Below are 17,197 nucleotides of genomic sequence, written 5' to 3'. Positions count from 1 at the left end.
GAGACTCAGAACTTCATCACCACTTTCTTAGTCTTCCATTTAGAAAGCCAAGTAGACGAGAGCAGCTCCACGGCTGCGGAAAGCGGGCTGTGCTGGAGCAGATGCTTTGTTTTATTTAATAACAATTCAGTCCCAGAATACAATAGAAAGGGCACTCCCTGCAGTGTAATGCTTCCAAAAATAAGGCAGCGTTCTTAGGCAATAGATGCAGTTTCAGCTTCAGTACAAGCCTCAAAGCATGGCAGATAATACAGTTTTGTAATTATTCACTTACTGCCCGAATAAATTAACCCCACGTTCTGCTGCTTCCAATTTCTGAATGGCAACCGGGGCATCCCCCCCGCACACCAGCAGAGCAGAGAACTGGAGGAGGAGGGAGCTGTGGGAGGAAAGTACTGTCCAAGCAGGCATTCAAAGCAAAAATACAGCAGCAAAACAAATACAGAACAGCACCAAAACTAAATCCTAGGGCTCTTCCCATCCTTGTTGCATCACTTTAAAACCAGCATTTGAAATTGCTAATCTCACAGGTACAGCATTACCATTCTAAATTCACAAGGACAATTCGACATCTTTATCCAGTAGTTCTAAGCACACTGAAACTGGGAAGCAGTTCCTAATCCACGCTAGGAAGTTGCGTGGATTTCTCCTGGCTTCGATATACTGGTTTTGCTCAGCTAGTGCAGCACCGGTTGTCGGACAGCTTCAGACGGAGCACCCCCGCCTTGCTCTCAGGGGGTTTCTGTGGGGAAGTGTTGCCATGCCCAGAGCAGCAGACTTCAAGCACAGCGCCAGGAAAGTTTCTTAGCAGGCAGAAGAATCAAACGTGCTTTGAACACTTGTGTAAACTGGCCCTTCTCTTATAAAAAAAAAAACTGAGCAGCAGAGATGATCTCCCCACCTACAAGCATTGCAGGCAGAGGGGAAGAGCTTGCAGCCCCAAAGCTGTGATCAGAGTTGGTCTACTAATTTTAAGGGCCATCAGTACACGACAGAAAGCAGGCTCTCATTTAGCTAACGAAAGAGAAAGCTGAGAATCGTATCACTGAGCTACCGACTGGAAACCAAAGAGCAAGCGTTGTATTTCACTGCAACGAATTCATGGCAGTGGATGGGGAGGATCCTCCAACTGCTCTGAGAACGGATGTGCACTGGTGGCGGAGGTGACGCGCTGCCCTGCTGCAACGAGCCACTCGCCAAATCTTTGAGACACCAGTAACTACATGGGAGAGGCAGCAGAGAGCGAGAATACCATGAGTGTCCTGCCACCCCACCTCGAGTGGCTAGGGATGCTGACCACCTCGCAGCTCCCACACGGACAAAGCGCTGGCACTAGGCGCAGTGATGTGGACATGGCACAGGTGCCACCGAACTGCTCACAAATCACACGTGGCAGAGCAGCCATCCAAGGCCAGCCCTGCCCTGTGCTCGAATACCTGGCAGCTGGTGTCACAGGGACCACAGAACTGACATAAATTGTCTAAATTTGTTGCATAGTGAGTTAAATATACAAGATACAGCGCTCATCCCCTTTGTTAGCCTATTTCACCTATTGCTTAAAAAAGGCGTTCAAAATGTGACGATGGAAAACATCTTGCCCAATATGTCAATGCTAAAAACAGTTTAAATGCTTCAACAGCTGGTCACATTATGTCTGTCTGTTGCCATACTGTGCCAAATGAGTCCATACAAACACCTGATCTCATTAAAAGCTTTTGTTAGAAGAAACAGCTCATGACTGGGAAAAAACCATTTTACCCAATCCGTGGGTGACAACTTTCCAATTTCAACAATGTAGGAGGTATTTCCTGGTTGCCACACTAATTGGGAACTTCCTATAAACATTATTCATGTGCTCTTTACATAGTAAGAACTCCAGAAGAAAAACAATAAACTGACAAAAAAGGAACTCTTGGATGTGTCATACACTATAAATATTTCTGAGCCACCATAAAAAAGGTAAGAAAAATAGCTCCTACGTCATAACAATTACACATTTTAGATTCTTAAAGAACAAACTGGTATTTAACCTAAGTTCTCAGCTATAAAAAACTTTGTTTATCTTGGCATAATTCTACGTTTTATTTCAAGATGTAATACATTCCAGCATAGTCGCATCTTTCTGATACTCGTGGATCTTTCAAACACTCATAGAAGAATTATGGAAAAAAAGTTAGATAACTTTCCATTGTAGCTGATGGATTGATAATCTTCAGTTATCAAAATTAATTCTATAATGAAAACATCTTCACCCACTGTAGAAAATAAAGTTTTGGATTAAAAGACAGGAAAAGTTCCTCTAACATATATTATACAATCACATATATATCATTTTACTGTACAGGTTTTCATATTGCAGACAGAAGGAAAAAATATATAGCCATAAGAAACAAAGAGGAGAAAGGTGAGCAGACCACTTCATAGAGGGACAAGAGTTTCAGGGACACCACTCAAGTGTTGTGAAATAAAATCTTCCCAGTTTGTTTTGCAAATGGAGTGATCTTTTTGCTGAAAGCTACCGAATCAGGATTTACAAGCAGCAGCACATGCTATACTGTCTAAAACTGAGCATACCCTTTTTCTCATTGCTTTTCTCCTTTGTGTGGCTTTTCAACTCCACCCCCATCCAATCTGTGTTTCTAAAGAAAAAAATGATTGACTGATGAAAATGGCCAAATCACTGTCAGCTAATTAGGAAATTAACCTAATGCTTAGTTCACCTGCCATCAAATGATTTCAAAGCTATCAAGAAAAATCAACTCAATCATTTCTCTATAAGAAATTGCACAAACATGGTAGTTATTTCTGGACCTGCTATGAATTTTGCAAAAACTGCTTTTTATTTAACTAACTAAGAAAGAAAATAGCAATTATGCAGCAGCCAGTGACTTGCACAGGCACTACATCTTGTTATGGATTCACAGCAAATTGTGGGTACATTTGTTTCATCAGTTCTTTCTCACTTGAAGTAAATGAGATTATTTCTGTAGGCTAAGCATGTGCTTACTGCTTTGCTGTATCAGCATGGTGCTCAGCACTTTTGGGGATTTGCTCCTGAAAATTTATAACATCAGTAGTTTCAGGATGCAAGTCACAGAGCTAGTTTTGATCAATACATCTCCCAACTTCTGCCAAGTTTAAGGCTCATCTTTGTAGAGAAATTGGGCATTCCTACATGGGAATATTACAGCAATGTAAGGTAAGGTATTCTGGCTACTCTGCTTCAACTTTGTGTGAGAATCCCATCAGTGTGCAGTAAACAAACCAAAGTCATTTTGAAGGAGGAGTGTCTCTAGACTTAATGCAAAAAGTACCTGCAGAAACTACAGAACATTAGAGTACTATAAACCCATGCTGTTTCTCACGAGGCACGAAGGGTTTAACTCCACTGGAGAAAAACAGTGAAGGACAGCAGAATTTGAATATACAGAGGGAGAACTAAGTTCCCTGCTGGACCCAACCTATTTTATTTTAAAGTATTCCCTGGTGTTCCCATGAAAAATCACTATGAACAGCCAGTGCCCCACAGCTTCACGCTCTAGCTTGCTATGTTCTAACTTCCCTATGCAGAAAAGCCCTTGGATTGTGTCAGCACTAGATCTCTCTTTTGTCCGTTTTCCTTCCATTGTTACTAATTCTCATTAAGTCCCACGTGGTTTCTGGCATTTTAACCATATCTGGTTACTCTTTTGTCCTCAGAACCAGACAACGTGGTGCCTACTGCAAGCATCCACATTGTCATGTGAATGTGCAATTCACATTAATACAACAAATAATCAGTGAGAAATTCTCTGATTTAAAAAAAAAAATCTGCTATAGGCAAGGCAGCTTTCTATTCTGAAACAGTTCTATTCAATACCTTCTACTTTTGGAGATCAGAGCCCAGGAACAATATGCTAAAAGAGCCATTAGCCATGGCATTGAAAAACACTTCCCCATCTCCTATTCAACAATGTTCATATCCTTGATCCTGTTATCTGTAACACACAGAAGGACTCCAGCTACAATGAACTATGTGCAGGTACAAGAAAGACTGTAAGATCAGGAACAGAGCTGCACAATACAACTGCCACACTTTTTCTGGCAGCAAGCATGAGGAATATGCTTGAGAACAGTATTATTATGTGACTAAAGGAAGTACTGGTTGCTTCAATATCTGTTTGCTGCTACAGTTATCTCAAGAGTTTTATTGGAAATGCACTCATATGTAGTGCACTTAATCTTGTGCCAGGCCCCTCTCGTAAGTGCATATGCTTGTATTAATATTGCAGACGGATTTCTAAAGAGGGAAACAAAACAAAAATCAAGGGAGAAAAAATTATCTCATACTCACTCAAGATCACAGAGAAGAAAATGGAAGCTTAGCCTCGCTTTCTTCTGCAGCTGGTAATGGCGTTCTGTAAAGGGCCTCTGCAAGTTCTGTTGTCTATATTGTAATGCAAAAACACTATGTGGAAATCACAGAACTTCAAACAGATAATAGAAAGCTGCCAGACAAACTAGTGAAGAACAAAGATACACTTTTTAATCCTCTTTTCTCCTACCTCCCCCAAAACAAGGAATAGAATCCACCAGGTTCAAATTCTTACTGATCAAATACTAAGAGTTATGCTCTTAGTATGTTCAGGTATGCTGTATTTTAAAGCCCCAGTTTAAAATACCCTCAGGTAAAGCTGGTTTTAAGTGCAGTTGGTTGGCCTGCATAGATTAAACAAAACATGCTTGACAAGTTTGCAGCCAGAACTGCTCTGAAAGTAGATCAAAGTCCTATAAATGTGGTTCAGAAGCTGCCCTCACCAGTAAACATGAGCCTGCTTTATTTTCTATCCACTGATGCAACCTTTCTAAATGAGAAGCCAACTTCCAAGCTCAGAAGTGTAGTATCAGATTATAAAGCAGTCATGCTCTCTACTAAAGGAGAACTGGTTTATTCAGGCTGCAATATGCCAATCAGAAGGCAAGGGCCAGATATCTGATGGGGCTGCACAACAGCCACAAGCAATCACTGCTTTGCAGAAGGTTTTTCAGGAATCTACTCTACAAGACAATCTTCGCAGAAGACTATGCTACTGCTGTCCTTTACACTGAGTTAAATCCTGCAGATGAACTCCTGAACAAAATATAGTTTCAGTTTGTGCAAACACTGGCACACAACCTTTATACTCTTTCAGTCTGTCTCAACAATTAAGATTTTCTGGTTCTGAACACTATCAAAATTATTTTTGTCTGTTATTTATAGTAATATTGTTCTGGCCAAGTTCATCTAAGGATATAAGAGATGCAGCTTTTGTAGGTATAGGTAATATGTTTCACCGGAAAGCACAGCTGAGGTTTCAGCACATACACTTTCCATTAAGAGTCTGCCTTAAAACCAAAAGCCCACATTCTTATTTAGTGATATACATCAGTGCACATACACTCATTTCTAGTGAAAACTGGTGTAATTCCTTTGTCATAAATCTTGTCAAACACAGTAGAAATTCTTAAGGATGTTCATGAGAACAAACAAATGCCCCACTCCAATTATTTTTAGTGCCAATATTCTGAGGACAAGAACCTCTCTGACAGCATTCAGGCTTATAAAATATACTGCCATGACAGCTATGTGCAGGTTATTTGTTTGGCCCATTCAGTACGTTCTCTGGCCCTGCAATGAAAGAACTGAAACTATCAAGCTACAAAAACCTGAGTTATTTATGCTGAGAGTCTGATCTATACTCAAACATAAAACTATTATATGTATCACTCCTTCATCTCCTATAGTGCCTTCCTTTCCAGAAAGGCACCTAGCACGATAAACTAGTTCTGAATGCAAGTCATACTTGTATTCACTTTTTTCTAGAACTCCTACAGCTTGCTCCAAAATGACTTCTTCCTTCCATCTGTTTAGACACATGCAAAAGTCAAATCCGGTCATGACCTTGAGGAGCCAAAAAGAATCCAGTAAAAAACATCTCAAGTATTTCATGCTAAGGCACGCAGGAATATTTTCTCTTCAGCAAAGTGCAAGGAGGATAATGTTTATAATGTCATAACACAGCTCAAGCAGAAGGGAAAGGATGTTCACAATGACTCTTCCTAGCTACCTATATCTAGTCACAGGAGAGTAATAAATACCGTATTAACACTGCTGCTGTTTGGACTGCAGCAAGGGCTTGTGTGGAGGAGAGTGCTAAGCTCCAGATCAGCAACCATCTGTCGAGACTCAGCCAGCAAATGCTGCAGCTTACTTGTGTGGGAACAGGTTTCCTGGACAAGACAGAAAGTAAGTCAACATTATGAAATGAGCTTTTTGGAAAGAAAATCAAAGGGTTATAATATAATAAGAATCACCACTTTCATTCTGAAATGTCTCAGTTCAAAATACTACTATGTAACACTGTTGCAGAATATGACATTGTCTGTGCAAATGCTGTGACTTCTGCTAAACAGGTAGGACTTTCCTAGTACCAGTTTTCTAATAGATACTCTTACGCATGTGTGCATAGCATCACAGCTGAAAGCACATGCCACTGAGGAGTCAAAGCTAGTGTTTCAAATGGCTGAAAAAAGCAGGAAGTTTATTAACAGTACGAACAAGAGAATTTATCTTGGCAGCTAACAGGAAAGAGCTGGTGACAGCTCCAAATGTCACACTAGCCTCCTCTAAGTCCATGCTCACATAAGTAATCAGCATAGCTGCAAGCCTGGGCAGACACCCCTAATCCTCAGCACTTCAGTTTTCAGAATTGGCCTGAAGTATGTTATAGAAGAGGACCATGCAGATTTGTGGGTAGCTGCTGAGGCTCCTCTAAAAGCATGTCAAACGACAGAGTTGGAAGCTGATGCTAATCTCAAAAAATAAACAAAGAACCCCTACCCTGCCAAAACAACAACAACAAAGAAAAGAAAACCAAACAAATAAAAGGATATTCCCAGACACTCATTCAAGCAGGATGGCATTGAGAAAGAACTCTCTCTCTCTGTTTCTACTTGCATTTACTAATTTCAAAATTCCCAGCCTCAGCAAGTAGGTGCTGGACTGCACTCCTGATCAAACTGCAGCCCCATGTCCGAATGGGGCAAAACAGAACACGCACAGTTACACAGTCAGCCAATCTGTAAGTTGAGTCCCTACTTCTTGCAAGATGACGGACATTTGCTTTCCTCTCACTAATTGCAATTCCCCCTAAAATTAATGTAAAACATTCTTTAATAACATACTAACTTGGTCAATGGTAGGATTGCAGCATCTATTGCTGGGCTGAGTCACTGAAAGGTAACTGATCCCCAGAGGGAAGTCTGCATCAGAGAATTTTTCGTATCTCTGAGGCCTGTCTCCTTTTTGGGTGGATGTCAAACATGGAGAATCCAAGTGAAAAGAATTCAGATCTGCATATTCTTCACTGTTAACAGAATTAAAACATTGCCAGAAACAGTATCATCATTCTTTCTAAACTTTTTTTTTTTTTTTTTTTTTTTTAAAAAAAAAGGATAATGTACTCATGGGCCCTGATTCAAGGCAACAGTCAAGCACGTGAGATTACTCTGTTCCTTAGAGTTGCTCCCACATTTAACAGCTTCATTACATCAGTTTCATTGTTTCATAATTTCTGCATCATACAGTTTTAAAACATACATTATTCTTATTTGAAAAGTGAATAAAATAGTGGCTATCTCCCAAAATAAAACATTTCTGTATTCATTACTGTTCTGAAGACGGCAAGATTTACTAGCCCTACCTGATCAAGTAAATAACCCCCCCAAAATTTTAAGAAAATACTCATTTCAAATTCCTAACATTTCATTAAATATTCTTCAGATATTTATGACATTTATTTTGGTGAAACAACACATTCCATACCTGGCAAAACTGTTACAGCAAGGTTTCTTTTTAAATGATATTCAATCTAAGAAAAAGCCCACCTGAAAGATACCAGCTTAGAACTGTATACTCTGCCTCATTTTACTTCTCCTCTAGCAAAACAGGAGGATACAATAAGCTTTTAAGAAAGAGGAGTTCATGTCTGCAAGCTTCTGAGAAGAAAAGGCCCTTTAGGAGAGATCTGACTAAGATGTAGCAACCTCAAAGCAGGAGACAGAGGTTATTTGATGAACACAGCCAGTTTTGAAGAATACACGGACGGTGGGGGGAAAGAAACAGGTTTTGATTTTGAGGCAGTGAGCTGTTTTAAGGAACAAGTGGAGTAGGGCAGCAGGAGCATGCAGAACAAATAACTCTGCTGAGGCTCCAGATTTTAAAACAGAATCTGTATTAAATCCAAAGCCAGCAATATTTCTCCAACAGAAATGAGGTCACACTAAGTCAGAGCACAAAGAAATGATGCTTGCATTACAGTATTTCACAATCACTCTTGCAGATAGTTAAGGCATTTCACTGAGTTAAGAGCCTTCTTGTTAGCTGTTCCAGAATTCAAGAACTCATGTCAAAAATATTTGCTGGTTTGACAGGGAGGTGCCAGCACCCTCCCCTGCACATGAAATACATCAGCAGCACTAGAAAGCCAGCAATGGAAAACTGGAGGATCCACATTCAAGTCCTAGAAGGAATGTCATGTTGCCATTAATGCCTGAATAATAAGTCCACACTGATGACTGCAATACTAAGTTTTCATCCCATTTACGGGGAGAGAATGTATTCAGTGGTAGATAAGACAGTCAGCAGTGGTTGGACAGCAGATAGTTTGGGGGTTTTCTCCAAGTAGTAGAGCTCCTAGGAACAAGTGTGATTATCAAGAAAACTTGATTGCTCAGCAGTAGCAAATCTCAAATGAGTAAAGCAACCCCCCCTTGATGAAGCAAGTCTACTCTATTTATGTTGTCTATGTTGGATTTGATCCTTTACCCTCTAAAACCACCTCAGGAGTGAGATAAAAGCTACTTTAAGTTTTTATCTCAAAAGAGATCTGGAGGCATGGGAGGTGTGTCGTTTATGCTGCTGGGGTGAATAGATAAGAAAAGATCAAGATAGACTTAAGAGGAATGGATAGAGTCTTTATTATGATTTAAGAACGGAAACTAGACAGTCCACATACAGCGGGAAGCTCAGCTAAGTTGCATGGCTATGTGCCACAACAGCACTCTTTTCACTGGCTGCCCATTCACCTTGTTTCTGGATACATCTGTCTCTCTGCAGTAACAATTCCTGTAATTTTTTGTTTGTTTGTTTTAAAAACAATACAGAACAAAATTGTCAGTACATTAGACATTTCTCTTCCATAATATTAATCTGTTTGGATGCTGGGCCAGACGTACTGGTAGAATTCTTAGCAGGTTTAAACTGTTCATTTACTGTACTCAAACTGTACCAGCTGAAGAATTACTCCTCTTTCTCCTCCTCCTGTCTAAAAGGCAGCTATGAAATCTCTGTAGAACTTCAGAAATCCTTCTAAAATACAGTTGGTAATTGATCAGTAAGTCAGTTTTTTAAAGGAAATAGAGGAAATTAGCCAGCATGATAAATCCACAGAAACAGTCATAGCTTTGAATGTCCTTGCTTGTGCAGGTATAAAAACAACTTCTATAAATGTGAAGCAGCATTTATATGCTGGAGATGTTTGAAAACCACTAAGACATGCAAGTTATTTTTATGACATTTCCCAGTATTAGAAAACTCATTCTGCTCATCTCCAACTAGACGTCCCTTTTCTCCCCACCAATATAAACACAGGGATACTGTCCCCAGACACACCAGACTGCTGACAGATTGCTATGCTTTAAACTTTGTCATCTCATTTTCTTGCCCTGAGTGAGGAAAGCAGCCTGTATGGAAGAGACCTGTCCTACATACCTACCGAGTCACTGTGTGATTTCTCAATAAAATAACATAGTCACTAAATCATCACACAAAATACAGGTTTGTTTCTTGCCTTACAGAAACGTCACTTTAGAAGCCCAATTCCAGACTGAATGTATTTTACCCAGAGTTAAAAGCAACATCTAGGATCTCCAAAAAATCAGAGGATTTTAAAATCTATACTTTTCCTTCTTATTGAGTTTATTTGGCAAGTTATGCAGTATTGCAGCTTTTCTTACCCAGACAGCTCTTGTGGGTAAGAGATGTGAAAAAATAAATGCATTAAAATAACGATACTTTAGAGCTATTTTAACTTATTTTAAATTTACTAGTCAGTAGTTTGATTTTTAAAACAGAAATTACTTCCATCATCACTCAAGATAATGCAAATTATTGATAGCTTGTCCACTAAGTTTCTATATAATTATAGCTTATACCAATCTATTTCTTAAATGTAATGAGTACATAACCTTTGGGGGCTGGCACATTTTCTCTCTTGTGCAGTCTTGAGACAGTTGCAAGTTTTTCTGTGCCATATATTTCCACTTCCTTTTATCGGTTTGAAAATCTTCATCCATTCCAAATCCGATATGGGCTTCCACCATGTAGCTTTTTTTATGATAAAGTTACTACTACAGGAATCAGATTCAGGCTTGTGAATTGTACTAAGAGCCTCTCTGCTTTTTTGGCTGCATAAAATTCCATTTCTCTCTTCCCAGATTTTATCTTCATTATCAGTTTTGTCAGGTATGACAGTGTCCTGGATCAAAGTACTTTGTGAATCTACACAAGAATTGAAGTTGGGCCAATGCTCACATACAGGTAAAGATGACTCAAAGGTTTGAAGGTCTCTATTTTCCAATCCATTCTCGGAAATTTCCCCATTTCTCAAAGGCCTTGTGTTGTTTGTATCACAAAATACTTTGCTGGCTGGCTCACTGGAGCTTGAGGCAATATCCTGCTTTTCCTCTTCTTCTGTAAAGACAGCCAAGCCTTTCACAACTTTTTGACACCGATTTAAGTGTGCTGAGGCAGTTTTCTCCAAGTCTGATGCATTCAGTAACAGTCTGTTCTCTACTTCACACACCTCAGAGATGGTTTTTAGCCTACACTTCTGAACTTGCGCAGTTTCATCTTCCTCGCATATGGTGCCCTCACTCCTAACCGTGCCTGTTTCACTGTTAGTCTCAGGGGCAGGGAATGCCATACCTATGCTACAATTGCATGAAAAAGAACTGTCATAAATACTGCATTTAAAGAACATACATAACTGTACTCTGGATAAGCCATACATTAACCACAGGCTGCAGCCACAGTTCAGCAGTAGTTTACATACTAGCAGACAGCTGTATCCTGCCAGAACCCTAGAGAAGTCTGCCCAGATTTGACTGTAAGTTACTTTGCAGAATCACTCTAAGAGTTCTTTCACATTTTATATAGTGTGGTAATTCTGTCCGAACCTCTAGGGTGTGCATTGATTTCCTAATTTGAAAGCAAAATAAACTTTGATTTTTAAATAAAAGAAGCAGCAGGCCAGACTAATGCCCTTATCACCAGACTAGTCCATTTTTTAAAACGTGACTAACTAGCATACAATACTTTATTCTATGACTGATACTCATGGTATCTTCTGAACACATAAAACAGGTATCTGACAATTGCATTGGACGTTTGCGGTTGAGCCCAGCAAAGTGTGGACACAGCACACATCTGTTTCAGAATGCTAACTCTAGCTGAGTAGTAAAAAGTCAGTCCTCAGAAAGTAAACTAGTACAGAAAATAGGTTACTTTACCTCATGTCATGTGTCTTTTTTTCCTGCTTTTGCCTTAATTCCTGTGAACTCTCCAAATTGATATGAAGAAATTGCAAGTCACGTTGCTGTTTTACATAGATCTGCTTAAAAATAGAGATGCACATTAGTGAAAGTCTAAAGTACAAGAAATAGGTAAACAACACACTGCTTTTTATGCAAAAATATCCTCAAAATACTTTTTAGGCCAATATCTGTAGTCAAACTTCAGCCAAATCTAAAGGGTCATCTCAGCATGTATTTAGCAAAACACAGTATGATTTGCCATGTTATGTGGATAATATAAATTATTTCTATTAGAAGACTGCTGTGGTCTTCTAAAATGGGACTAATATAATAAATACAGTAATAATATTGTTATTTGATACTTAACATATCTTGTTATTGTGCTGTTCAATGTTCTGCAGATTATAGCACAAGAATCATAGTGTTTACTTGCACTGCAGGGAGTTTCTTGTAAAGGTAATGCAGAAGTTAACACTGATCAGCTACAAGCAGTAAAAAAAATTGAACATGCCTTGGGAATCTCAAATGACTGCAGGCAAAAGCACTGGTTTTAAGTCTCTTTTGAAGCAGTTTTTGTAGTACACTATACCTCTTCAGGCTGCAAGAGTTCACCTTGGGCATGTGTGTGAGGCAGTACACTCACATCTCCCACTGCCTTTCACATGACTTCTTGGAGCCTGGCACCTTCTGGTTATAAACATGCCCCAATGAACTGTTTATCTTGATAGGGTTGCCCCACTTACTGCTATGAGGGTGATAGTTACTCATTGCAGTATCGAGTAAATACACTTATAACTTTAAAGACTAAAGGCATATGTAAATAAAAGGATTTATATCATGGGGTTTTTATTTTAACAACAAAAAAAAGCAGCATTCTATTGTGATCCCAGAAAGGCAGCAAGATGAAATCTGATTTTTTTTCTTATTTAAGAACAGCTACTTCTAACTTACTATACTGTTCTATATAGATCTAATGCTACTGCAAAATTCCTTCGTAATCTCGTAATTAGGATTGTACCTGCCGCAAACTTGATAGTTCTGTGTCAGTCCGTACTTGTTTAGATTTGGCAAACTGAAGAAGTTGATCTTTTCTATTTGCTTTCTCAACTGTTTCAAAATACACATAGTTTTCAGATTACTTACTTTAATTGAATAGATACATACCAACTACATTTGTACATACATTTGTCAGTAGTAGCAGAAGCAAATACATAAACAAAACAAAAGCATTTTCTTAAGATCAACGAGATCTTTTTGCCCTCCAAAAAAAAAAAAAAAATCACTAAAATTATGAGACAGCTAAACAGACCAAATATTTTCCTAGGACCTAGGATGTTAGTAGTGGCAATATTTTATCTCATTGACTGATTCATGGTTTTGATATTCTTTCATGGAAAGGAAATGGCAGTAATTAGTTCTATTTCTTGTCTGTACCAGGAAGGACTAGGAAATACTTCCCGTTATTATTAACGAGCTTATTCATGGGATCAATATTTGGCAAAGATAATGGGAGGAAAAAAGAGAAAGGAAAGTAAACTGCCACACAGTATGGGACATCTTTGGTCATCTAATTTTTCAAGGCATATCACTTGTCTGTGCGAATACTGAAGCAACAATTGGCCTTTCTTACCCACTGAAGTATAGCAAACTGTGCTCTCTCCACTCAAAAACAAAGTGCAGATATCAATACATAGCAAGTTACAGTTTATCAAGTCTTGCCTATTAAAACAGTCTAAACCAAAAATATCAGTTAGGGAAGAGCAACAAAGTGAACTTGTAAACATACTTCTTCCATGGAAATGCCTCCTTGCTGGCCACAGGAGGGAGTGAATGAGGTAGTAATTTTACAGAGCCTAAGCTGTTTTGTGTGTGGTTTCTTCTCAGCATCTATTTTCTATGCAACTTTTATCAGGAGGAGGAAGGTCACCCCTATTTATTTTATCATAGGAGACAAGAGAGTCCACAAAATTTTCAAGAGAGTTCTCCAAGCCATTTACTCTTCCACATATTATCACATAAAAACACAAAATTGACTAATAGGGTTTTATAAACTGCTCCTGCAGCAGCCCTAAGATATTGCTTTCAAAGAATGACCCATAAAGGTATACCTTTATTAAACTGCAATAAAGGTAGATAAGAAGCTGCCTCCTTCCTAGATGTTAGTGGACTGTTACCTAAAAGTCTCTGATTTGTTGAAAGTTAAGGCACGAAAGCCAACTGCTCACACTTACCACTAAGTGCAAGCTCATTCTTCAAGTACCCATTTTCTTGTTTGAGGTGCATGATTTCTTCCCGCTGCTCATTATTTTCTTTCATCTTTTCACAGAGGTCATCTTTAAAACAAAACATAATTCTTCCAGAATGAAAAGGAATCACACTCATTTATCCTCAATTTGTGCCTGATATAAACATTTACCTTTCAGCTTATTTGTTTCAAGCATTAGTTCTTTCAGTCTCAGTTTGAAGTCTTGTTTTTCTTTGTTAATACTAAATTCCTCTGACTTAGCTGCACGCAATGCACTCTCTAACTGTTTGAATTTAGATGTAAATTCAGTAATGTGATCAGTTGCTTCAAGTATATCCTTGTCCTAAAATATGAAATAAAATATATTCTTCGTTAATGTTTTATCTTCATGTCACAAATCTTGACAAAACAACAGTACTACAGTAGTTACAGCTACTTCACAGCTTTTATTTGAGCTCTAGATGCAAGAAAAAAGAACAAAAAAACCCCAAAAAACCAAAAAAACCCACAAAGCCAGGAAACAAGCATGTTTATGAAAGTAAATCCGTTTCCTGTTTGTTGACCACTTTTCCCTTCTCAAACAAGTCTAAGACTGAAACAGTAATGTGACTGACAATAATAGAACCACTGTGGTGTAGTCACTAATAACTTCACTTGCAGTTTGACATATTTAATGCCTGATAAGGCGACAGATGTTACCTTCAACTTGAGCATAGTAAGAAGCTCCTGCTCTCTAGCTTGCAGTTGGCCTATTTTAGCAGACAGTTCCAACACCGAGCAGTTGAGATTTTGATTTTTCTCCTAGTGAACAAAAATAAGTTTCAATTACTACTTCAGTAATTCAAAAGATACTATTTTTTCAGTAAATACATGAACAACTTTATTTAAACGTCAGGAATGAGAATGAGGGATTCTCTGGGGCTTTCGAGAAAGAAGAGTAAAAATCAGCCTCATTCCCCAATCTATTACAATCAAACTTGCTTGCCATCAAGGGTCTTAATATCCTGCTTATCTTAATTTAAATTGGTAAGATACATGAAAATGAGGCATACTGTCTTATTGTATTGCATACAAAGGAAAACTTATCCCAGTAAACACAATATTTCCAAATCAGTCTAAAAAAAAATCTAGAATGGTTAAACATCAACCATTTTCATATCCTTAAACCAGTTACAACATGTTACAGTTTGTAACAGTAACCAAAGCTGAAGTAAAACCTTCTGGAACTACTTCCTAACTCAGTGGCAGCATTGTTTCCGGGGCCAACACTGCCTTTTACAGTCAGAATACTTCACATTTTGAAAGCAAGTTGGTGCTGAGCAGTGTTCCTCCAAACTAAACAAACAAACAGCAAAGTCCAAAGCGAGGCTTGGGAAATTAAAAAAAAAAAAAAAAAAATCAGAGCCATGTCTTAGTCTAACATTAGTGCATTAGAAGACAAATACAGTTCAGAAGCTTTAATCTGCAGTATTTATTCACTAGTGGAACTCACAAATGTCACTGGCATTCTGTACATGCATAGACTGCAAAACTGGACTATCACTCAACTCCTACCTCCAGGACTTGACACTGAAGAGTTGTGTCTGTTGCTTTTTGAGATAGCTCTTTAAACTTCTGTTGTGTATGTTCAAGTGTTGTCTTACTGTCATTCTGCTGAGATTCTAAGAGCTTTAACCTTTTGGTTAGTGTTTTTATAATTTCATTTCTTTTGTGCAGCTCATCTGGAAAAAAGAAAACATGAGGAAGCATGTGTGAGAAAACAGTTCAGATACTACCCACACAATCTTTAAAACGGCAGAAACCATTTAATCTGCAGTTTTAAAATCATATAATTCAGAAATGGATGCTAAGGTTGCATATGTTGAAGTAGGATCATATACCTGACAATTTTACAAATTGAAATGAGGAAGTGCTATCCAATTATCACAACCACTTTAGAATCTGGTCCATCTGTTGCATATGTTTTGATCTCAGAAAGGAGACAACTAAATTTAACAACAAAGGGTAGGAAACCATTCTTTAATGATGAAACACTGTTATGCAGGATTGTGATCTGAATGCAATTACAAGACTAGAGTCTTGTGCTCTACGCACACCACTTACTTTCTAACAAATTGCACCGCTCTGCCAAAGTTAGTATTCGTTGCCGATCATCTTCCCAGGCTAGAAGCTGTCTCTGGTGCACTGCAACCATGTCATTGAGTTCCTTATCACGATCTTTCAGTTCTGCAATTAAAAGCTGGAGTTCATGCCTCTGTTTCTGAATGGTGCTGTTCTCAAAGCTGGGACTAAGTTTCTATAAAAGATAACAAGCGGGAAATGTTTCAGCATTAAAAAAACAAACGATCAGCCCCCCGATAATAAACTCCAGGTTTGAATTTATTCTAAATTAAAGTATTATTTCTACGTTTAAAACGTAAACCATCCCAAAACATTCCTCACACTTGCCATACCACCTGTGGCCCTTGATTGAAACCGCTAGCAGTGCAATGACTGTTTTCGTGTCAAAACCAGTGTGCACTGATAGTTAATTTTATTCTCATTTTTTTTTTACCTGGGGTGAAGCAGAACGTGGCAGTGATGAATTCATAAGGGTTTGGGGATCAGACTTCCACCACGCGCTAGCAGAGGCTCATAAATATTTATAACCTATAACATTCAGCTTGAAAGCTCCGTCTGATTTAAGCACTACATGATTGCCCACCCAGTACTACTTCTGATCTGGCAACCCTGCAGAAATAAATAAATAAATAAAAAAAAACCAAAAGGGTGAGAACCGACCGCGGCGTGGGCACAGCCTGCGGCCTCGAACAGGCGCCGCGGCCTGAGGAAGGCGCTTTGCGGGGCGGGGACCACGAGCTGGGGCGAGCGGCTCTCGTCGCCTCGCCGGGGCCGCCGTTCCGCCGCGCTCCGCGGATCGCCTCCACCCGGAGCGGGGCCCGCAGCCGCCCGTCAGCCCCGCCCGCGGGCGCCGGCAGCGCCGAGCCCCCCCACCCCGAGCCCCCGACCGTTACCCCGCGCGCACCGCCCCGGCGCCTGCGCGCGGAACCCCGCCCCCGGCCGTTACGCGGAAGCTCCGCCCCCCACCCCGCGGCCGTTAGGATGAAGCCCCGCCCCCTCCCCGGCCGGGGCCGCGGGTTCGAGCCCCGGCGCCGCGGGTTCGAGCCCTTTTTCCTCCCCCTTAGGCTCCAGAAAGCTTTCCATGGCCAGGCCCCCAGCACGGGAATCTGACTGGATGTGAAAAATAATAAATAGAATAACAACCCCCTTCATCTCTTTAAATGGAAGAGCCACAGAGATTCAATTACCTGATTTTATATGTTCTTCTCAACTAAATAG

The 17,197-nt window shown here is 39.5% G+C and overlaps 1 protein-coding gene across 4 annotated transcripts; it reads right to left on the bottom strand.

Moving 5' to 3' along the window:
• Positions 1-67: 67 nt before the first annotated feature.
• CCDC62 (coiled-coil domain containing 62) lies at positions 68-16,895 on the bottom strand. Of its 4 annotated transcripts, XM_062590157.1 has the most exons (14): positions 16,873-16,895; positions 16,413-16,588; positions 15,962-16,154; positions 15,413-15,579; positions 14,558-14,659; positions 14,030-14,201; positions 13,845-13,946; positions 12,632-12,720; positions 11,590-11,693; positions 10,267-11,010; positions 7,208-7,385; positions 6,118-6,249; positions 4,334-4,426; positions 68-2,255 (listed from the first exon to the last, which is right to left on the bottom strand). In XM_062590157.1, the coding sequence occupies exons 2-13, from the start codon at positions 16,446-16,448 to the stop codon at positions 4,340-4,342; spliced, it is 2,106 nt and encodes a 701-aa protein (XP_062446141.1). In that variant the 5' UTR covers positions 16,449-16,588; positions 16,873-16,895; the 3' UTR covers positions 68-2,255; positions 4,334-4,339. The 4 variants fall into 4 exon arrangements, with proteins under 4 accessions (XP_062446141.1, XP_062446140.1, XP_062446142.1 ...); XM_062590156.1 differs by lacking the exon at positions 16,873-16,895 and having other exon boundaries at positions 16,413-16,795; XM_062590158.1 differs by lacking the exon at positions 16,873-16,895 and having other exon boundaries at positions 69-2,255; positions 11,590-11,690; positions 16,413-16,795.
• Positions 16,896-17,197: the final 302 nt, after the last annotated feature.

This window comes from Rhea pennata, chromosome 17 (genome assembly GCF_028389875.1).
Source record: "Rhea pennata isolate bPtePen1 chromosome 17, bPtePen1.pri, whole genome shotgun sequence".
NCBI lineage: Eukaryota > Metazoa > Chordata > Aves > Rheiformes > Rheidae > Rhea > Rhea pennata.
The sequence above is the reverse complement of the archived record's forward strand: the minus strand, read 5'-3'. Positions and strand labels throughout refer to the sequence as shown.